Source organism: Leptinotarsa decemlineata, unplaced genomic scaffold (assembly GCF_025532065.1).
Source record: "Leptinotarsa decemlineata unplaced genomic scaffold, Ldec_3_MD MMD2_tig00000232_RagTag_RagTag, whole genome shotgun sequence".
Lineage (NCBI taxonomy): Eukaryota > Metazoa > Arthropoda > Insecta > Coleoptera > Chrysomelidae > Leptinotarsa > Leptinotarsa decemlineata.
The window spans coordinates 398,525-419,299 of NW_027412546.1; the positions used below are offsets into that span (position 1 = coordinate 398,525).

At 36.0% G+C, this 20,775-nt stretch overlaps 2 protein-coding genes across 3 annotated transcripts in view; one reads left to right on the forward strand and one right to left on the reverse strand.

The window, feature by feature from the left end:
* Window positions 1-2,080: 2,080 nt before the first annotated feature.
* Window positions 2,081-19,193, reverse strand: LOC111504031 (secernin-3). Of its 2 annotated transcripts, none has more exons than XM_074173367.1 (8): window positions 19,039-19,193; window positions 18,790-18,963; window positions 18,532-18,725; window positions 17,877-18,076; window positions 11,991-12,097; window positions 11,689-11,889; window positions 9,902-10,039; window positions 2,081-4,675 (listed from the first exon to the last, which is right to left on the reverse strand). In XM_074173367.1, exons 2-8 carry the CDS (start codon window positions 18,934-18,936, stop codon window positions 4,481-4,483), a joined length of 1,182 nt encoding a protein of 393 aa, XP_074029468.1. In that variant the 5' UTR covers window positions 18,937-18,963; window positions 19,039-19,193; the 3' UTR covers window positions 2,081-4,480. The 2 variants fall into 2 exon arrangements, with proteins under 2 accessions (XP_074029468.1, XP_074029469.1); XM_074173368.1 differs by lacking the exon at window positions 19,039-19,193 and adding an exon at window positions 19,015-19,032.
* The window catches only part of LOC111504030 (citrate synthase), a 40,060-nt gene continuing 36,970 nt past the window's right edge, over window positions 17,686-20,775 (forward strand). Inside the window, exon 1 of the mRNA XM_023158504.2 lies at window positions 17,686-17,759. The gene's annotated coding sequence lies outside the window, so the exon portion shown is untranslated. The remainder of the gene's footprint in view (window positions 17,760-20,775) is intronic.

Consider the following 20,775-nt stretch of genomic DNA (forward strand, 5'->3'; position numbering starts at 1 on the left):
TCGTGCAATTCCTTTCACGACAGGTAAATGAAGGACGATGTTTTCAGATCTAGTTCTAACGTTTCTCCTGTTCGGAAACTTTGCCCATTTCGACTTGTTTTTATTCAAAAAATACCTGTTACCATCTCTATTTGAATCTGCACCATTTCGTGAATCATCTGTAGATGACTCCCTTTCTCTTTCTCCATATTCCGTATCCGAATCAGAAATAGCATTTTCCAATTCTTCTTCTGCATGTACTGTTCCTTCTTCAGCATATTCTGTTTCTTCTATTGGGTATTCTTCACCTCTTCCAGCGATTCCGACTTCTTCTTGCATTTCATCCTCACCTTCAAAATTACTGCCAATGAATAAATCATCATCATCATCAGAATTGGCGCCAAACTCTTCCATAAATGTTTGAGTCGTTTTTGTTCCTCTTCGTAAGACATTTTACAATAATTGATACTTCTGAAAAACTATTTACGAAAATTACCAATTATACTGTGCACACAACTATGGAATTTACTTCAAAGCCCGATGACACAAATAGTTACACCAAAAGTGTTCCGGGGTATAACGTACCCGAAATGCACTTGAAGAAGTCTCACGTATAACTGAGAATTCGGGGAGAGCTGGAAATGTGTCATTCCTGGAAGAATATGTTTCAACTACAGCTACTGAGGACTAGAGGTCTGTAGTTTGGTTAGTTTTTGCTGAGGAGCTATGATTTGTGGTTCTGGGGTATTACATACCCCTGAACACTAATGGAGGGTTAAAGTTGTTCTCTGGCTTGGGCACGTCCGCTGTGTATACGGAGAAGAGGAGTGACGAAAGTACTGCTCCTTGCGGGACTCCTGCTTCCAGTAGTCGAACTGTTGATAATTCGTCTCCTACTCTGCAACGGCATCGCCTGCCAGCTAGAAAAGACTGAATTAATCTTACCATTGATTTTGAGTATCCAAAATCGCTCATTTTGGCCAGTAGTCCGTCATGCCAAACTCTGTCGAACGCCTTGGAGACGTCTAAGCAGATAGCTCCGGTGTTGTGTCCTTTTCTGCCGAGGTTGAAGCCCTCGGTCGCAAAGTCTACTACCCTCAGGACTTGTAGCTCTGTCGAGTGTTCCGATCTAAAACCGAATTGCTCATCCGGGAGGATTCCTAGTTCTCTGGTTAGGTCTTCAAGTCTCAAGATGACACGCTCCGCCACTTTGCTTATGGAAGGAAGTAAGCTAACTGGCATGTGATTGTCTGGGAACAGGTGGTTCTTCTTGGGCTTCGGGATGTTGATAAGCGTTGCCTCTTTGAACGGGTACGGGAAGTGCTGCAATCCGAGTATATCATTTATGATGTTAGTTATGGCTGCTATACCCTTGCGCGGTAGTACTTTCAGTGCCCCGTTTGTTATGTTGTTCGGGCCTGGTACTTTCCGAGTGAATAGACGTCTTAGTATTTCTTTCACTTCCTCGGGAGATGTCAGGGCCAGGGGTTGCGCGTTGTCCGTTCGTGAACTCAGTCTTCGTACCGTTCTTTCCACCTGTCTCTCTATTTCGACTACCTCGTCCGTGAACGGCACTGCCTTTCGAAGTTGTCCGCAAATGCCTCCGCCTTCTCATGGTCAGTGTAGACCATTCCTTTTTCACCGTGTATTGGCGGGCATGACTGTCGAGGTCCGTTCCTGAGTACTGTCTGCATTCTCCATGCAGACTGGTCTTCAGTGTTTAGTTCTTCCAGATGGGTAGTCCATTGTCTTTCTCGGATAGCTTTCAATTCTTCTTTCAGTATCCTGTTGGCTCTCTGCATGCACCTTTTGTTCATAGGTGCACGTGTCCTTTCTGGCGTCTTCTTATTCTTATCAGTTCCATCGTTTCTGATGGAAGGTGCTCTTGGAAGTTATAGCGCAGGACTGGGACTTCTCGTGCGCTTCTTTCCATCGTTTGGGTGATCGCCTTTGTTATATCAAATCATACAACATTGAATATTTGAAATGAATACCACATTTTTCATCCGACTCATTCATGTATGCTAGTGAAACAGCAGCTTGAAAATGATTTATTATTCCGCTGCTCAACGAAGTAGACAATTGTGTTAAATAAAACACGTTTTGATTTCATATTATATTTACGGAATGTGCAAATATTTCCAATATATAGAAAGATTATAATAAATAGGCTTACAACAGCAATAATACTGATAATATATAAGTAGTCTGTGAGCGGAAATGATAATAAAAATCTATTTAATTTTCCTTCAAACTCACTAGTGTTGCGACCATAATTTTTCCAATGAAAAAAAACGTGGAATCTTTTATCTGCATGTGTTTCATATATCAATTTAAACTTCTTATTGCTTCGAATATTGAAGCCGTTGACTATGAAAAAAATTAATGAATTGGATTTCGCTCCCTCTTAGACGCAGAAAATGTTCAATTATGGGGCTTAAGCCGGTCCTACATTCAGCCCATTCACGAAATAAACAGAATATATTACGTTAAGTACAGTAGTTGGTTTCACTTGAAACCCTTACCAGGTTCATTGAACATCTTGATTTCTATTTATTTATAGTGAAAAATGTATCTCAAGTACGCCCCCTCCCTCAATAAATTTCTAGATCCGCTCCTGCCCAGGTCAAACTTTTCCTCCATCGAATCCATAACTAATTCCATTCACATCATCTGTACCTCCCATATTACCCGCCATTTCATCTTCCTCATTGGAATCATACCATCCACATTTTTCCACGTCATGATTTGCAAAAGTGGAATCATCGATATCATCAGAATTACATAATAAATATTCAACTTCCTCTTGTGTAAAAAAACGCTGAAATTTACGTTTCTCAACAGTCCCCGAGATGTTTTCCCTGGACCACCCTGGAATAGCGTTATCCGCTTTTCCAAAACAGCACTCGCCTGATAAATACAATTTACAATATTACACCAAGGTGCTCAGCGCTGTAGTAGTTGTATGATGCCTTCAGTCGTCATGAGCAGCGAATAGGGCGAGTATGCAGAGCAAGTTTTTTTCCCAGATACCAGAACTGCATTACTCGACGCCCGTTTCACCAACCAAGCTGGTATCTTCAGGAGATGAAGTAAGCCTGACTTCATCTACAGTTCATTTCAGTAAACAATAGAAAAATTTTAAGTTAGTCGGTAATTCGGCACATGCGCACATCGTCACACCGTTTCATGATTCATTTGGGACTTCCTTCGATCGCGACAGAAGACGGCTATGCCGATAACGACCGCCATCTTTGAGGGCGGTTCATCTTCAGTTCAATCAGTAAAGAATAGAAAAATTTTAGGTTAGTAGGTAATTCGGCACATGCGCGTATCGTCACACCATTTCATGGTTATTTTCGGACTTCCTTCGACCGCGACAGAAGACGGCTATGCCGATAACGACCGCCCTCAAAGATGGCACATGGAGATCGTGTTCTGAAGGGAGTCCAAAAGTGAGGCGTATATTAAATAAGTACCACTGAAAACATGTATTGATATGACTGACGGCCATTTACGCCGGTAACCAGGCTAGACGTCGACGGATTCGACGAGGTCGTTAGTCCTGTAATAGTTCTAAACAGGTAGAATGGCAGCCCCTTACGCCGGTAACCAGGCTGGATGTCGTCGGATTCGATGAGGTCGCCAGTTCGATAAAGATATGAACATGTGTATTTGTGCTATTTTTATCCAAAGACTTCCCGAATAGTGTTTTTTTTTAAGTAAATGAAAACACTTAGGGTGGCAGCATTGCCCCGAGTAAGACAGCTGCGCCCCCGGACAGAGCTTCTGTTGACTATGAACCGGATGAGCCTGGTCAATTGCCCTTGAATGAGAAGCAACAGCCGTAGAAATTAGAGAGGGAGAGAGACAGAGACATGATTCACTTGTTACAAAGTAGTTATCTTCAAGTTGGCAGAATTTTTGAGGTTTTTTTTTTTTGGAAAAATTATGGCAGCAAACTATCGACTTTTTTGAATGGCAGAGATTCTTCATCATTTCAAGGTTTAATTTCACAATGCAGTTATAGTAGTTTCAGACATAGAAAACTATTTGAAATGAGGATACCGAAGAAAAAGAAGAAGCTCTACATTTCATTCAAGACATGTTGCTCTGTGAGTTACTTTTTATCAAAGATACTAAAAGTTTCGTGGAAGTCCAATCTTTTCAATCTACAGACAACTGATTTCAGAACCTCCACCATTCAACGCAAGACATCATTAACAAGCTTCAAAAACACACAAACTTCCTAACCTAACATTTGAGTTTTTGCGAGAAAATCATCTCTGCAGCGAGATCAAACAATAAACAAAATGAGATTGCGTATATCAACAAACGAAGCCAAATCATAAACAACAATTATTATTACTTGGTCATGCAATCTAAATGTGTCTAGTTTATTTATCGAATTATTTGGCGCTTAGACCAATAACGAGCAAGTCATCTTCGAACTATCTTGCTCGCCATTGGGTTTGGTGGAGCGATAAGCGAAGGGAAGTTTTCAGCGATAGAATTTAACTTCCGTTTCTACACAATCTTTGAAGAGTTCATCCAGTTCGGAAAGATCTTGGTCGTCTTTTTCTATGACGGTTTCCAGTTCTTTGACGCACTCAGACTCCATGTTTCGCAGAAGTTCTTGGACATAGCTGCCCTTTTTCGATGCTTCTGCGTGCAGAGAGTATAGAGTGTGGGGATCCTGCAAATAAATTGTTGATGATACTTATGATGCACTATTTGGAACCTTTGGTGTAGTAATGAATATTACTGGAGTTTTTTCCCAACACCAAATCGTTATTTTTAACACCTCGACACGTGTTTCGATCACCAAGTGATCATCTTCAAAGAGGAAGATCAAACTAGAAACTAACGCGAAGCTAACGCTATTTATGCTATATAGATATACCATACAGGTAAACCATACAGGTGTACCACCCACACAGGTATACCAACCTAAATTCATTTTACAATTTTGCCAGCTATATAAAAATCAATTTCACAATATTGCCTATCCAAATTTATTTTTGCAATGTGTCCTTATGTAGTAATCAGTAAACCCAACAACATTATTTTATTTTAACAAGCTATACAGTATGCTCTTTGGTATAGGTCCGTCATCATTATTCATAATATTATTGTGTTTACTTATTTCTACACTCTCATAGGCATCTAGTTGCCTGTTGTTGTTAACTTGTCTAACTAATCTTGATGAACTGAAGTCTATGGAATTGTTTTGTTGCAAAATATGATGGGCGACTGCTGATTTTTCAGGTCTTTGTCTTTTTAGGGCATTGCTATGCCCTAAGAGTCATCCAAACAAACTGATAGCTGTAAACCTTTATTCATAGAAAAGAAAGTACTGACCCTATACAGTCAGTATATTCTTGACAGCATAATGTTTATTAAAAGCAATCCAAAGCTTTTTAACGACTTTGATAAAGCACACATCTACCCAACAAGAAATAAAGCAGATTTGGTTACTAATATTCCTAATTTTACTTATATTCAGAAAAATATACCGTATACTCTAATAAAAATCTATAACAAACTTCCAAATGCACTAAAAAGCCTCTCTAAAACAACACTCAAAAAAAACTTAAAAACTTTCTTCTAAATAAAGCATACCACTCAACTGATGAATATTTTAAAGATACCATCCCTTCAGATTTTACCTGCTAAAATGTCTCACATTTAATTGATTTCAATTTTTAAATGTTTTTAACTGTATATTTATTACACTGACATGTTCTACGCTCATCTGGGCATTTTACTTCATTGTAATTGAACAAATAATAAATAATAAATAAATAATAAATAAATTTTAAGTGTACTATGTGTTCCTTATATCTTACTTTAATAGATCTTTTTGTCTGTCCAAACATATACAGTGTGTAACAACGAAAACTTAACAGAGCCGTTTTTTAATATAAAAAGTAAGATTTTCAAAAAAGCTCGGACACGTCGATTTCTAATTAAAGGGGGACACCTTTCAGACTAATCAGATTTTTTGTAGTACGCACCCCCTCGGAGGGGTGCGTCCGACGACCCTTATTTAGATAAGGAAAGTAGGTCGAGTGGCACCTTATTTTAAAGGTCTTTCTAATACCTTTACAACTCTGTTAAAAGAAAATTTTTGTAAGGATTAGTTTTCGAGATAATTTGAAGTTAAAATCGCCATGTTAAGAATACATTAGACAGACCACTCGGTAACTTGTATGCCTAAATAAAAAAATTTTCAAGTAGTCTTCTCATCAATTTTTTGTTAAATAAAATCCCTTTTTTCAAATCAATACCCACTCCTCTTCTTCCACTTTTCATTAGTACATCGTTCGATTGTTTTGTTTAAACGGGTCGTGTATTGTTATTTGTTTAAAAATGCCTTACACTACCGCTGAAAGGGTTTCAGTTATTGCTTTATTTTTTGGCAACGACCGAAATGCTAATAGAACATCAATTTTATTTAACGAGCAAAACCCTGGTAAACACCTAAGCAGGAATCACGTTCTGGATTTGGTCACAAAATTCAGGGAGACAGGTTCGGTTTTAAATAAGAAAAGAAATGTTCAGAGAAGGGTAGTGAATGACGATAATGCGATTGGAGTGATTGGTCAAGTCATCGCCAATCCCAGGTTAAGTACCAGAGGTTTATCAGCAATGACCGGATTAAGCCATATGAGCGCATGGAGAATCCTTGAAAACCACAAATTCCAACCTTACAAAATTCAACTTGTTCATGAACTCAATGAGGATGATTTTGACCGAAGACAGGAGATTTGTGAGGGCATGAGTGAGAGATTAATGCAAAATCCCGAGCTGCTTTATAACATCTGTTTTTCGGACGAAAGCTCATTTTATTCAAATGGTTGCGTGAACCATCACAATTGCCGTTATTGGTCGGATGAAAACCCAAGACAGTACGCAGAAATAACCAACCGATGTTTCGCCTTAAGACACTTGCCACAAGGCTCTTCAGTACCAAATTGGATAACATTATAGAAAATATAATCGGTGTATACCAGTGAGGGTGACAGTGTTCCATGTAAGTGCAATTTGTTACCATTCATTTAAAGTAGAACTCATGTGAATGATATCTGATTTTTATTCCACAAGGAATGTTTGAAATACAAACTGAGTAGAGAAAAGTATCTTCTGTATTCTTTCGTGTAATTCAATGTTTATATGAAAGTAGCTGTTTCAGGAGGACTATCTTTCAGTTTGTGCCTGAAAGTTACTTCTTTGCATGATCTACACATCCATGTATAGAATTACTTATTTTCAAATTGATTACTTCCTTCCTTTCCTTGGAAGATTCTCTCATCCTTGTTTTTTGTATCAAGATGGAGTAGTAGAAAGCCAAAAACTTTCTTTCCCAAAAATATATTAGGATGTCCTGAAGAAATCAATAAATATTATTAATTAATATCACAACTGGGTATCGTCTGTATACAAATTTTATATTACAAAATTTTAAACATTTTGCAAGTTAAGATGTGTAGATAGCAAACAAAAGGGGTCCCAAAATAGAGCCCTGTGGCACTCCACATTTCAGCTTTAAATATTGTGAGCTGTTTCCTTTTGTTGACGGTGAGATACGATCTGATTAGTGATATGGCATTTTTAGAGAGTCTTATATAGTCCTCGGAAAGAACAGTATCACCTCAATTTAAAGACCCAAAAAGTGCCGCGTCTCTATAGCAGAATGTCCATGACTTTACAAACAGAAGGCCATGAACTTCCAAGTTTTAAGTGACTGTACAACAGACTGGTACAGGATGGAGCAGAAACCTGAGTGACTAATGGGCTCAGCTTGTTTTTTGGCACTTGATGGCACTTACCCATGGCCCAATAGATGTCAGCATGTTACACTTCTCTCAAACTTATAAGAAATTCAACTGTTAAACAAAATATAACCTTAAATCTTGAAGACTTCCTTCTATTACATTGTATTATTAGGCGGAGTTCTAACAAAGAGCCTCAAGGTATACCGACACATACATTTTTATCAAACACCAGCCAAGTTGCCAACTTCAGGCCTTGAAGAAGAATAATAATTCAACTGTGATTCATTCTAGACCAGAGATAACAGTTTTACATTTCATTATATCTCAACAGCAATGGACCCATGACTACCCTGTTATATCAGCTAATTTCACTGAATTCTCGCCTTTAACAATTAATGAACTAAGAAATATTATATTCTCGCTTGACAAAACTAACAAAGCAGAAATTTTAAATGATAATTTCTTAAAAAAAAGCTTTGATGTGGCTGGGTACGCAATATTAAATTTAATTAACACATCACTTAGAACCGGTGTGTTTCCAGATCAATTTAAGATTTCCACTGTTGTTCCTGTACCGAAAATTAACTCAATTAAAGCTGAACATTTTAGACCATTAAATATACTACCAACTCTTGAAAAAGTGTTAGAAATGTCTGTATATAACCAATTAATTCAGTACTTTAATACCAATAAATTGTTTATAGGCAACCAATCAGGTTTTAGAGCTAGACACTCATGTGAAACGTCTCTACAATTTTTAATAACTGAATGGAAAAATACAATTGATAGAAATCAGTACATTGTTGCGACATTTCTCGACCTTAAAAGGGCATTTGAAACAATTGATCGAAATATTCTACTTGAAAAATTAAAATATTATGGGATATCAGGGATTGTTTTCGATTGGATTCAAAGTTACTTATTCAACAGAAGACAAAAAACTAAATTTGGAAAAGAATTGTCAGATGAACTTATAATTGAGAGTGGCATACCCCAGGGTAGTGTGTTAGGTCCATTGCTTTTTATTATTTACCTAAATGATATTAATCACATATCTGGATCACACTGTATAAATCTTTTTGCAGATGATACATTGGTTTATTGTATACATGAAAATTTGGATCAGGCAATTGTTGAAATGAATAGGTCTTTAAATAGCATTGAAACATATTTATTTATTAATAAACTGAAACTAAATGTCAATAAAACAAAAAGTATGATTTTGACATCATCTTATAAGTATGATCAAATTGTTTGGGCAAATGCTGTTATAAATATTAATAATGTTAGCATTGAAATTGTGACTGAAATAAAATATTTGGGTTTCATAATTGATAAAATTTAAAAACTAAATAGTCATGCTGATTTTATTTGTAAAAAAATATCTAAGAAACTTTTTTTTCTCTCTCGTATATGTAAAAAAGTGTCTATGTATGCTAGGTTGACTATTTTTAAAAGCCTAATACAACCTCATTTTGATTATTGTACTACATTACTTTTTCTACTTGGTAAAAATAAAATAGCGCAATTGCAAAAGCTTCAAAATCGGGGCATGCGATTAATATTGGGATGTAGCCGTTACTCAGCAATTAAATCGATGTTACAGTGTCTAAACTGGTTTTCAGTTGAAGAACGTATATTATATATGACTATGATCTTTATATTTAAGCTGCATAAAGGATTGCTACCCAATTACTTTCAAAAATTCTTATTGAGAAATAATGAAGTTCATGATTACAATACGAGAAGAAATAACAATTTTTACATTAATAAAACTAACACTAAATTTGGAATGAATAGTATATTTCATAAAGGCTTAAACGAATTTAATAAACTACCACAATTTGTAAAAGAATCTAATTCAATAAACCAATTTAAGTCATCATTAAAGAAGTATATTAGTGACAGCTCATTATGATATTTGTAATTTTTTTTTTTTAATGTGAACTAACCTAATAACCTAATAATCTATAGATATGTATGTATATTTGGTTTTCCTTGAAAGGTACTTTAAAATGTTACTATATTTAAATAGTTAAGGTCGTGAGATATTTTTGAATTTGTAATTTTTCTTTTTTTTTTGTATATTAGGCTTGCCTACTTAATATAAAAAAAAAAAAAAAAAATAAATAAAAAATACTTACCTCAGAGCTAGAGCATTGCGTGTGCTTTGAAGGAACAACATTTTTAGTGAACACGAATGGTTTGAACACCGACTTGGATGGGTCAGGTGTAGCAGTGAACCAATGAATGCTGGGTTTCTTGCGGGATAGAACTGAAACCTGAAAATGTAAGCGTATTGTAGAATTCCTAGACATGTTGGGTTGGTAGGCTGTGGTATGTGCATTGACTTCGAGATGTAACCTTGGTGCTCACAGTAAACGCACATACCACTGAGGCTTTTTACTGCAATAGCAGACGAAAGGTTCGGTACTTCGGGTTCAATTTGATAAGTCTAGCAGCCTGGTTTTTGTTCTCTTCAATCAGGCTCTGGCCGTGAAAGCCTATGTTCTTATATTGATTCCTAATCATTCTAACCAAAAAAACTTCTGAAGGAATCTGAAATAATAAACTCCTAAAATTTTTGTGGAAAATGAATTCCTTTTACCCCTGCTAGAGAACAGAGAAACCTTTACATACAAGGGTGGTCTAAAACGTTTCCGACCGCAACATAAAGATAGCAGCACTCCTAAATAAAAGCTAGTGAATTTCGTTGTTCATCTGTTGAGAGTTACTCACCAAAGTTTCAGCCAGACGCGCAGATGTTATGATATATTATCCAAAAAACTGTCCACTCAGCTTTTTCTGTTGAGACGTCTTAAAAATTCTTTGAATTCTTCTACATCCTATCTCCATATCACGCTCTTTTCCACTCTTATTTCCACCAAAAACTTTTACCGAAATTGGTGTACCTCAAGGGTCCATTCTGGGCCCAATCCTTTTTATCCTATATGTTAACAATATAGACTCTGTTGTTTCTGAAGTTCCTGATACAGCTTATGATGACGACATTTCTATGATCATCTCAGCACCAGATGACGAAATATTGAAAGACAAATGTGATTCTGCAGTTGAACAGATATCAGATTTTTTCAAATATCATGATTTACTTTTTAATTCGGATAAAACAAATATTATTCGTTTTCATAATGAACAAAATAGGATAAAAGACTTCAGTTTCAGTGCTGATAATGCGACATACTCAAAATCGAATAAAAGTGTTAAATTCCTGGGTATTCTTCTTGACGAAAACTTGAACTGGAATGCTCATTGCCAACATCTAATTTCTAAGCTTAACTCAATAAAATTTCTATTCATGAATCTGAGGACTGTTTTAACTACCACTCAACTAATGAGCATCTATTATGCTCAAGTTGATTCAAGACTGCGGTATGGTGCCTGCTTCTGGGGTGTGTCATCCATGACTCATAATGTATTCATTGCTCAAAAACGGATTATACGGTGTATTGCAAATGTCTCAAGGAAAGAATCTTGCAGACAAATTTAGCTTTCAGAACGAATAATAATCTAAGTAAATTTATTGAAAACAATAAAGACAAAACTTCGTTGTTGGATTGATCAGGAGTATATAAGTTGACTTGTGGCTCTTGTCCAAAACTGTATATTGGCCAAACAGGAAGAATATTTTCCCAAAGAATTAAAGAGCATAGAAGTAGCTTTGTGAATAGAAAGACCAATTTTGTCAACAATTATTTTGCAGGGAAAACGCCGAGCACTATTTGGACGGAGAGATGGAAACATCGCTGGTTCAAGTGTGTCGAGTGAAATGAAGAGAAAAAATTAATTCTGAAAAAGGCTTGTATCTTTGTTAGGTCGGGAACTTTCCAGACAACCCTTGTAGTTACATAAATTTCGTAAATTCACATAATCATTTTCCAACAAAATTATAAACGCCAAACCTTTCACTCACCTGACTACCTTGAGTTACACTTCCTATGCCGTCGCAAGTCATACAAATACCGGACTCCTTATCTCGTAAAATAGCAAACATGTCCGTTTCCTTGAAACTTTTCGTGGAAGTGGATTTCTCCAGAAGTTTTTCCCCGGCCAAAAATCTGGATCCATATGGTTCTTTTTCACCACTGAACGCCTCTCGGAAATTGAACTCTCCCTAGGCATACAAATAACGTTCGCTGGTTAGGCATTCATTATCAGTATGAAGCATGGCGAGTTTCAAGAGCCCAAAAAAAATGTTCAATGAAGATATCTCACCTGGCCATCCCAAAGCCCTTTTGATTTTGCATATTCCAGTAACCCCTTGGAGTGTCTGTCGATTTTTGTGGTTATAGTCAACGCGTTGGATATATTTCTATATCCAGCTGAAATTTTTTCCAATATATTAGATTCATAATGTCTCTCTACAAACTGGTTATTCCCAAACAAATTAGAATTAACGACAGTAACACCTATATTTATTTATTTATTTCAAGGGACAAGCCAATTTTTACAAATATCTTTTTATAAATTGTACATGTGCTTACAAACTAAAGATACATCAGATGTTTTTAATCGATTTTTTCAAGGATACTAATGATGAATTAAACAATTCCAGGTTAAGATGGTAATGATTTGCTGATTTCAATATCCTACATATTGTTTCATTCTGACCATAATTGGTTCTACAAAAAGGAATTTTAAAAATATCACTATTTCTGGTTCTTCTATCATTCACAGAGAGAATAGTACAAAGCTCAACTATTTCTGGAGAATCAATATAGCCGTTTAATACTTTGTGGACAAACACAAGATCTGTTTCAAGTCTTCTATGAGTTAAGGTGTTCATGTTCAATATGTTCAATATCTGTGAATAGTTATACTCTCCTCTATTTAATCCTAACTGAAAAGCAACATATCTCAAGAATTTGTTTTGACACCCCTCTAACAACTCAACATCAACATTATAATAGGGCGACCATACAATGGAGTTATACTCAAGAATGGATCTCACTTGTGCACAATAAATCAGTTTTATAGATTCGACACTAAGGTCTCTAGCAGAACGAGGTGTAAAACCTAACATCTTACGGGCTCGAGATGAGGCTTCCGTTATTTGGTACTTAAATGACATTTTTGAGTCAAAAACGACACCTAAATCTTTTATTTTACCCGTTACTGCTAAATCATTCCCATTAATTTTATACGAGTACTCATATACATTACTGATCCTTGAGAAAGTAATTTTTTGACACTTATCTGGATTCAAATGCAAAAGGTTGACGTCACACCAGCTAGAAAACTGTACCAAATCACATTGAAGTGCCTGAGCATCTGATATATTTTGTATTGATTTGAACACCTTTAAATCATCTGCAAACATTAGAAATGAGCTGGAGGTAAAAACAGTGGAGACATCATTGATTAATAAATTGAACAGTAATGGGCCTATGTGGGATCCCTGAGGAACACCTGATGGAACATTTATCGGTTCAGATATAGAGTTGCCATATTTAACGTATTGAACTCTATTGTAAAGGTACCTATACCAAAAATTACGAGCACAATAGTAGCGATAAATTTTCGTCGTGTTAATAAATTGTCCGGGCTGGGAAAGCTTTTAGAAATAGCAGTGTATAGACAAGTATCCACTGGAACTTGAGGGTTTCTTGGATCAGGATATAAATTTGCTAATCTTGGAATGACATCATTTTGAAGTAGTGCCAAACAGTTGTCGCCATTCAAGTTACCCTCAATGAAAAAGGGACCAATGACCGTTGAGAGATAAAGTACACTCATCAGAAAACATAACGTCTTCTAATTGGATGATATTGTTATCCAACATGTCCATCATTTGCTTACAAAAAGAGTTCTATCAAAACCGTCTTCCATGAGCTCCTGAGTAGGTATCATTTTATAGGGATGCATTTTATTTTCTTTTAATATGTTTACTATCGATGTATGACTAACATTGAATGTAGTGGATGCTTGTCTACTCAAGCAGCTCAAACTCAAGCATCACATCTAGTTTGAGTTCATCACTCATTGCATTGGCAGCTGCTTTTTTTATCTGCCACACATGACCAAGCTCGCGAAACTGCTTCTCTATTTTGCTTATTGTTCCTTGAGATATGGGCGATAAATTAGGAAATGTTTCATGGAATAGGCGAGCTACTTCCTGTTGTGTTTGGGTTTTATCTCCGGAACCAATCATTTGTAAAACTGTTATTTTATGCATTTCCGTTGACATAACCATTTGTCAGACTTGAAGTTAATGAACCTTAAACTTGAATTGAAATACTGACAACTAATGTTGCAACATACAAAACAAGTTGACAAGGCGTTCTGAACTAACGTTGCCACGGAAATTATTTACAGTTTTTTAAAGGATACAGTGTCACAAGAAAGGTGATTCACAATGTTTCATGATGCATTTCACTAGTTCGGACTTCCATTGTCTACTATATAAAATGATTTGAAATCCGTGAAACAACTAAAAAAGAAGGAATGAAAATGAATAGCTGAAAAATAACAATTATATTAACCAAAATAACCCTGAAATGAAATAATAGTGAAATAAAATACAAGTATAAATAGAACAACTGGATAAATAAAAATGAAGAAATGAAAACAGAAAATAAAAATAAAAAGTGGAGAGATTCCAAGTCACGTTAGTTCACGACGTTTCGATTGTTAGTATCTACAATCGTCTCCGGGTGATGACTGGACTGATTCCTCCGAGAGATGACTATTTATAGGTAGTTCGAGCGCTTTCACTTAACCCCGCTTTCCATTTTCCGCTTCACTGTTTCTGTGGGAGATGACCGTTTTGCGGGAGTTGGCCATTTTTCGCTTGATGATGGGTTTCCATATGTTGCGTATTTCTACGCTGGCTTGGCTGAATACGTTGTTGGACAACATGTACGCGGCTTCCTTGAATTTTCTCCTAAACCAATGTTCCTCTCTGTGTAAGATCTCAGCTTGGGGCCACTCGATGTTGTATTGATGGGTCCAAACATGGTCTGCTATTCCTGATTTGCTGGATTCCCCTCGCTGTGTGTGTTTCTTGTGCTCGGCAATGCGAACATTCAATGGCCTCTTAGTTCACCAATATAGGATTTTCCGCACTCAGAGGGTATCCGGTGGATGCAATTCTTGGAATCGCAGTCCGCGTTTGGTGGCCTGGTTTTCGTGAGGCTGCTACGGATAGTGTTACCGGATCTGAAGCAGGTTCTGATGTTGTACTTGGAAAAAATTCTTCTTATCCTCTCCGATAATCCTCTGATGTAGGGAAGTGCAAGCACTGGTTGTGACGGCTTCTCTTCCTTGCGAGGCTCCTGCTGTCTTCTAGCCAAAGTCTTTTGTACCATCGCTTTGGAGTAGCCATTCCGTTGAAGATCATTTTCGATGATGTCTAGTTCCTTCTCGAGACCTTCCTTTGTATTAGAAAGCCCAAAAGCACGGTCTTATAGAGTCTTGATGATTCCTCTTTTACTCGATTGATGGTGGTTGGATTCGTGGTTCAGATGCTGTTCCGTATGAGTGGGTTTTCGGTATACAGATGTTTCCCACTTAGTGTCGGTCCTCTTCACCAAAACGTCTAAGAATGGCAATTCGTTGTGGATTTCCTTCTCCATTGTGAAATTGATGGAAGGTCTCACGCTGTTGATGTGTTTCAGGAAGGCGTCTAGTTCAGTATTCCCATGGTTCCATATTATGAAAGTGTCGTTAACATATCTCAACCAGACTCGAGGTTTCTTGTGGCCTTCTTTAATGGCTAGAGTATCAAACCACTCCATATATATGTTGGCTTTGACTGGTGAAAGTGGCGATCCCATTGGCAGTCCCTCATCTTGTCTAAAGAATTCGTCCTTCAGTTGGAAATAACAGTTTCATACATAGCATCCTAGTAATTCCATGATTATTTCTATAGGTAAATTCGTTCTCTCTTTCAGGTTCCCGTCTCCGGATAGCTTTCTCTGTATGATTTGGAGTGCTGATGGGTTTCCATATGGAAACCCATCATCAAGCGAAAAATGGCCAACTCCCGCATTTAACGTGTTTCGGGATTTTGTTAAAATATGTACAGTAACCGAAATAATGAATTTATTCCATTTGGCTTTTACACACTGTATAAATAAATAAAAATAAATAAGTAAAAATATATAAAAAAAAATTTCATCTTTCGATGAAATCACACATAAATATAGAATACAGATAATTTAATCTTATAGATAACATGCAAAAAGCTACAGCTAGCCCAAGATACTGTCGCTATAATACTCCTGCAGGCTGTAGTATCCTTTAGTTAAAAATATGCCTTTGACGGTTTTCCGAAAGATTCTCGGGCATGACATATTTTTTACTTGGCTTGGCAGATGATTGAAGAGTTTTTTACTCTCGAATATGAGAGAGTGTTTGGTTAATGTCGTTTTTGGTAGCGGTAGGGGTAAGTCGTCTTTTTGACGAGTATTATATGGTCTTACAATTGTCATATTGGATTTTTTCTTATGCATCAAGCACACTGTCTCAAGGATAAAAATAGTGTATAGGGTCAGAATTCCATGTTTTATAAAAAGTGGTTTACAGTGATCCCTGGACTTACCTTTTGATAAATATCTGAGAGCTCTTTTTTGTAAGACAAATACTGAGCTCATTAGCTGATAACAGCAAAAACCCCAGAACGAAATGCCATACATTAAATGTGATTCAATGAGAGAAAAGTAAGCCATTCTGCCTGCCTTTGTGAGTTCCGTAGTGATAACTCTGATTGCATAACAGCATAACATAACTGGTATTGTTTTTTATGATTTGTTCATTCAAGGTCAGATTTTCATAATTGAACTTGAAGGTCAGGATTTTGGTTTTATTTCCGTTGAAGCAAAGATAGTTTGAGTCACACCAGGTTTTAACTTTCTGTAAGTCTAGAAAGATACGCTCTTTCAGAATTTCTATATCACTTCCATGCCATAGTATGGTGGTATCGTCTGCAAACATGGTAAAGGTTCCATGTATATCAATCTTACTAAGATCATTAATGTAAATAAGGAAAATAATTGGACCAAGAACGGATCCTTGAGGAACTCCCCAGTTTATTTTTGAGATATCAGAAGAACAATTCGGCAATTTGACAATCTGATTTCGGTTCGAAAGATAGCTTGCAAACCAGTCGAGTGTCACGCCTCTGAATCCATAGCAATATAATTTTTTGAGTAGTACTCTGTGATTAACACAGTCGAATGCTTTTGAAAAATCGCAGAATACTGCTCCAATAGCTCTTCCATCTTTTAGGCCAACATACAGTTCATTTAAAAAGTTGAAAATTGCATCACTTGTGCGTTTAGAAGTTTGAAAACCGAATTGTACTGTGAATAATATGTTATGTTGGTTCAAGAATGCCAATAATCTCTCTTTTACAATTTTTTCTATAACTTTTAAAATGGTAGATAGCAAAGCTATTGCTCTGAAATTTGAAGGAGTCTCCAGCTCTCCTCCTTTATGGATTGGAACTATAACGGCTGTTTTCAAACATGACGGACAGTGAATCACAGTCAGAAAGGCAAAGGAAGGTTCGTCAACCAACAGACCAGTGCTTACACCCGGACCATCCAAGGCAGTGGGAAGTGGCTCAAACACAATTTGTGGTGATTATCTGACTATGCATATGTGCAAGTACCTTTGGCATTGAGAAGTCCGCCACAATAAGTTGGATCTGTTCTTAGAGCTAATCAAATGGAATAAAAGTCAATTCAAACCAAAGTATATGTAAGTCCTGCCCTATTTCTTTAACTGGTTCATTCAGTTGTCCACCTTTGACAATTTAGTTTAGCTATGAAAAGCTATATCAATTAGATTTTTTCTTCGACAATAAAGTATATTTTGAACGATTGGTTAATAGTTTCTATGACCCTCAGTATACAATTGTGTGTCAATTATATTCTGATCAACAACACTGATTTACTTCAATGTCAATTATGTCAGTTCAGTCAAGATATTTGATTGCAAAAATTTCTGTTTCAAATGTTGAAAAATTATCGTTGCTCTGGGGTGAGTTTGCTTAAAACTATAAGCCGATACACAATACATTCCCAAATTGATTAGGAAAACAATCAAACCGCAATTCATGACTGGTTTTTGATCTATTTAAATTTCGACATTACTTACCAGTGACTTGTTCTGCGGCCCAATGTTTTCCGCAGGTTTCCAACACCCAAGCTGTCTCCGAATCACAAATTATGAAGGAATTGTGGTATACCAAGCTCGAGTCAGACTCAGAGCAAGGTCCACCTTGTCCGTATTCTTCTAGCAATTGGATCATAACTTCTAAAGCTTTGGTTGCTGTGCAACCTATTTCCAGTCCAAGCCTGTCGAAGAGAATTGTTAGCCAGAGGAAAAAAGGTCATGAACTTCAAGTATTTATAATATATGCAATTTGAACAATGTTTGAACTGCTGCAGGTTTGCGCCCAGCTCAATACTTCTGAATATGTATTAACAAAATTTTATTACAGAAAAAATTGTTACTGTAACCCCCCTAAACTCCTTAAATCTTAGGATGCGACTGTCTATGATTTTAATTGAAACAAAATCTGACTTTGAGGTAGATACATTTCGGTAGCTGAGAAACTTTAAAATGCTCTCACATTTTTTACATGGACAGATCATATTATTTTCAGGTGTCTGTACTTGTGAATCTCTTCCGAAATTCTGATGTTTTCATATGAATATTTTTTGTAAAACTAATCTGAGATTGTAAATCCACCGATAGTTTCACAACGGTTTATAATGATTATTGTATATGATATATAGCATTAAGTAACCTGACTAAATCCATTCCAAGAAGTCTCTTCACACTCGGATCTTGATCTCCGTCATTGTCTTTTGTCCAGATAGCTTCGTTCCCTATCGCTACTCCCCACTCGTTCGCTCCCATCTCAGCCCCCCACATCCAAGAGGGTTTACTCAATATAACAGCGTTCTTGAATCCCGCAGATTTCACCGTTATGTAAGTACACTGAAAAATTGACAAAATTGCTTATAGATATATCATAAATCAGTAAAATGTTCAATCATCGCACCTTTACTGGTTTATAGGAAATGATTGAGGGAAAATAAACCACTTCTTGAACCTCATTTGAAGGTCTGTCTGAATTTTTTCCGAAGACTACCCCGTATTTCGTCAATGGGGGTAAAACCACAAATGTATCACAGGAGTTTGGTTCCATCTGGACAGTGAGAAATGGTGATATGCGCTGCAAAAAATAGTATAAATGAGGAAAATATCACGGAGATGTAAAACTAACCGAATAGAATTTTATAAAACTTACGAATGTAAAATTATCACGAATTTCCACCAATACACTTCAATTCTATGGACAATTTTTTATGTGGCTAATTGTATAGTTAAACGTGACTGTCAACCATTTTCTGTGTCTACTATATCGGTTCCGGAATTTTAATTTTGTCTGAAATGGCGACTTTTCTGTGATCAATAGTAAGAACTTGTAAGAATACAGTTTGATTCTGCATCTTTCTCATATGGAATTTTAATCATTAATTTTATCTATAACTAATATCTCAATTTTGTACAAAATGCAATTTAGTAGTGTGAATTTTGAAATATAATAAAAGTATGCATTAAAAACATCGTGCAACAGCCTACAAATAAATTTATATGTAATATTAGATACTAATGTAATATATAGAACGTTATTTGACGGATATTTCTTTATTAATTGTGTCATACAAAATACTAAACATTTGCTAGAAGCTACACGTTATATAATACGCCAAAAATATAAAGTAAAGCTATCAATACATATAATAAAATACAGTATATCTAATCGTTGTCGAAAGATATTTGAGAAAAATATTTTTGCGGATCTTTATCGATACAATAAAATCCAAAACAAATATATTCAGAACTTCTTTCTGTTTGTGAGGACATTTATGTGCGCTAATCTCAAACACAGTTTCAATGATTTAGGGGCGGTTCTGCTGTTTTCACTAATATCATGTCTTGTGGTGAAGCCTCAGAACAATAACATACAAATATATATTGTTGCTCTGAGGGTGAAGCTTTACTTTTGACTTTTGACATTTGACGCGATCGAAGTTATTTTTAATCATTTATGAAGAGTTTATTTTCTTATTGCAACTGTATAAGTTTATAATTTAATTTTTGTAGAAGTTTATATAAAATCCGAATGAACGTGCCTTCCTTAATTTATCGAAATAGTTTGCTCATTTGGATATATTTAAAGATATTTTATACGGGTGGAATTTGTGAGATTTAAGAATTCTTTGAATACCCGCACGACTTATGCCAAAAAATATAGACAATAGTCTGGGTACGTAACGTAAATTCATTGCTGAAGTAGCCCAACACAACAACCTCCACAACTTCGTTTTTCCATTATTTTATTTAGTGGGTTACGTCTTCGATTTGTCATCGATCCTGTCTCTAAATTTTGCTAGAGTTAAAATACGTACTCTCGGTTAAGATGCTCATTTGGATTTTGATCTTCGAACAACTGTGCTCTAGTATTACGGCACCTACTATTCATAATGAAGTTCAATTATCGACACCCTTTCTGCAGTGTAATAAAAATTTTGAGCAAACAAATAACCTGAATTAGTCACGGTCAAAATCTGTGAGATACCAAATCTAGATAAATGAAATTCAAAATATTTTCGAAGATTAACAAAAACTGCGTTTACAGTTTTTCATTGGGAACCATGCATTCCAGAATAGATAATAAAAAACTGTAACTAGGCCAGTATACTATTTCTTCAAATAAAATCTGGCTATGTGCTCGCAGAAAAATTAGTTTTAAAAATGAATGCGGATTTCGTTTTCATTGTCACATTTGTAGGTTGAATTTTCGAGATCAACTAATCTCTGAATGTTTTAAACTTCCTCAACTCCAAAACCTTTGAATTGGTTTTCAGGCACACGTACCGCTTACCGTTTTGGCGTCAACAGAAGATGATGATAATAATAATAATGGCCTTTGTTACCCAACAGTTAAAAACCATTTACAGGGTTAACTGAGTATGTTAAA

Coding starts and splice junctions, on each gene's coding strand:
- LOC111504031 (XM_074173367.1), bottom strand. CDS start 18,936: ATGGAACCAAACTCCTGTGATACATTTGTGGTTTTACCCCCATTGACG. Junction 18,726..18,789: donor TTTCCTATAAACCAGTAAAG/GTGCGATGATTG, acceptor TCAATTTTTCAG/TGTACTTACATAACGGTGAA. Junction 4,676..9,901: donor CGCAATGCTCTAGCTCTGAG/GTAAGTATTTTT, acceptor ATTTATTTGCAG/GATCCCCACACTCTATACTC.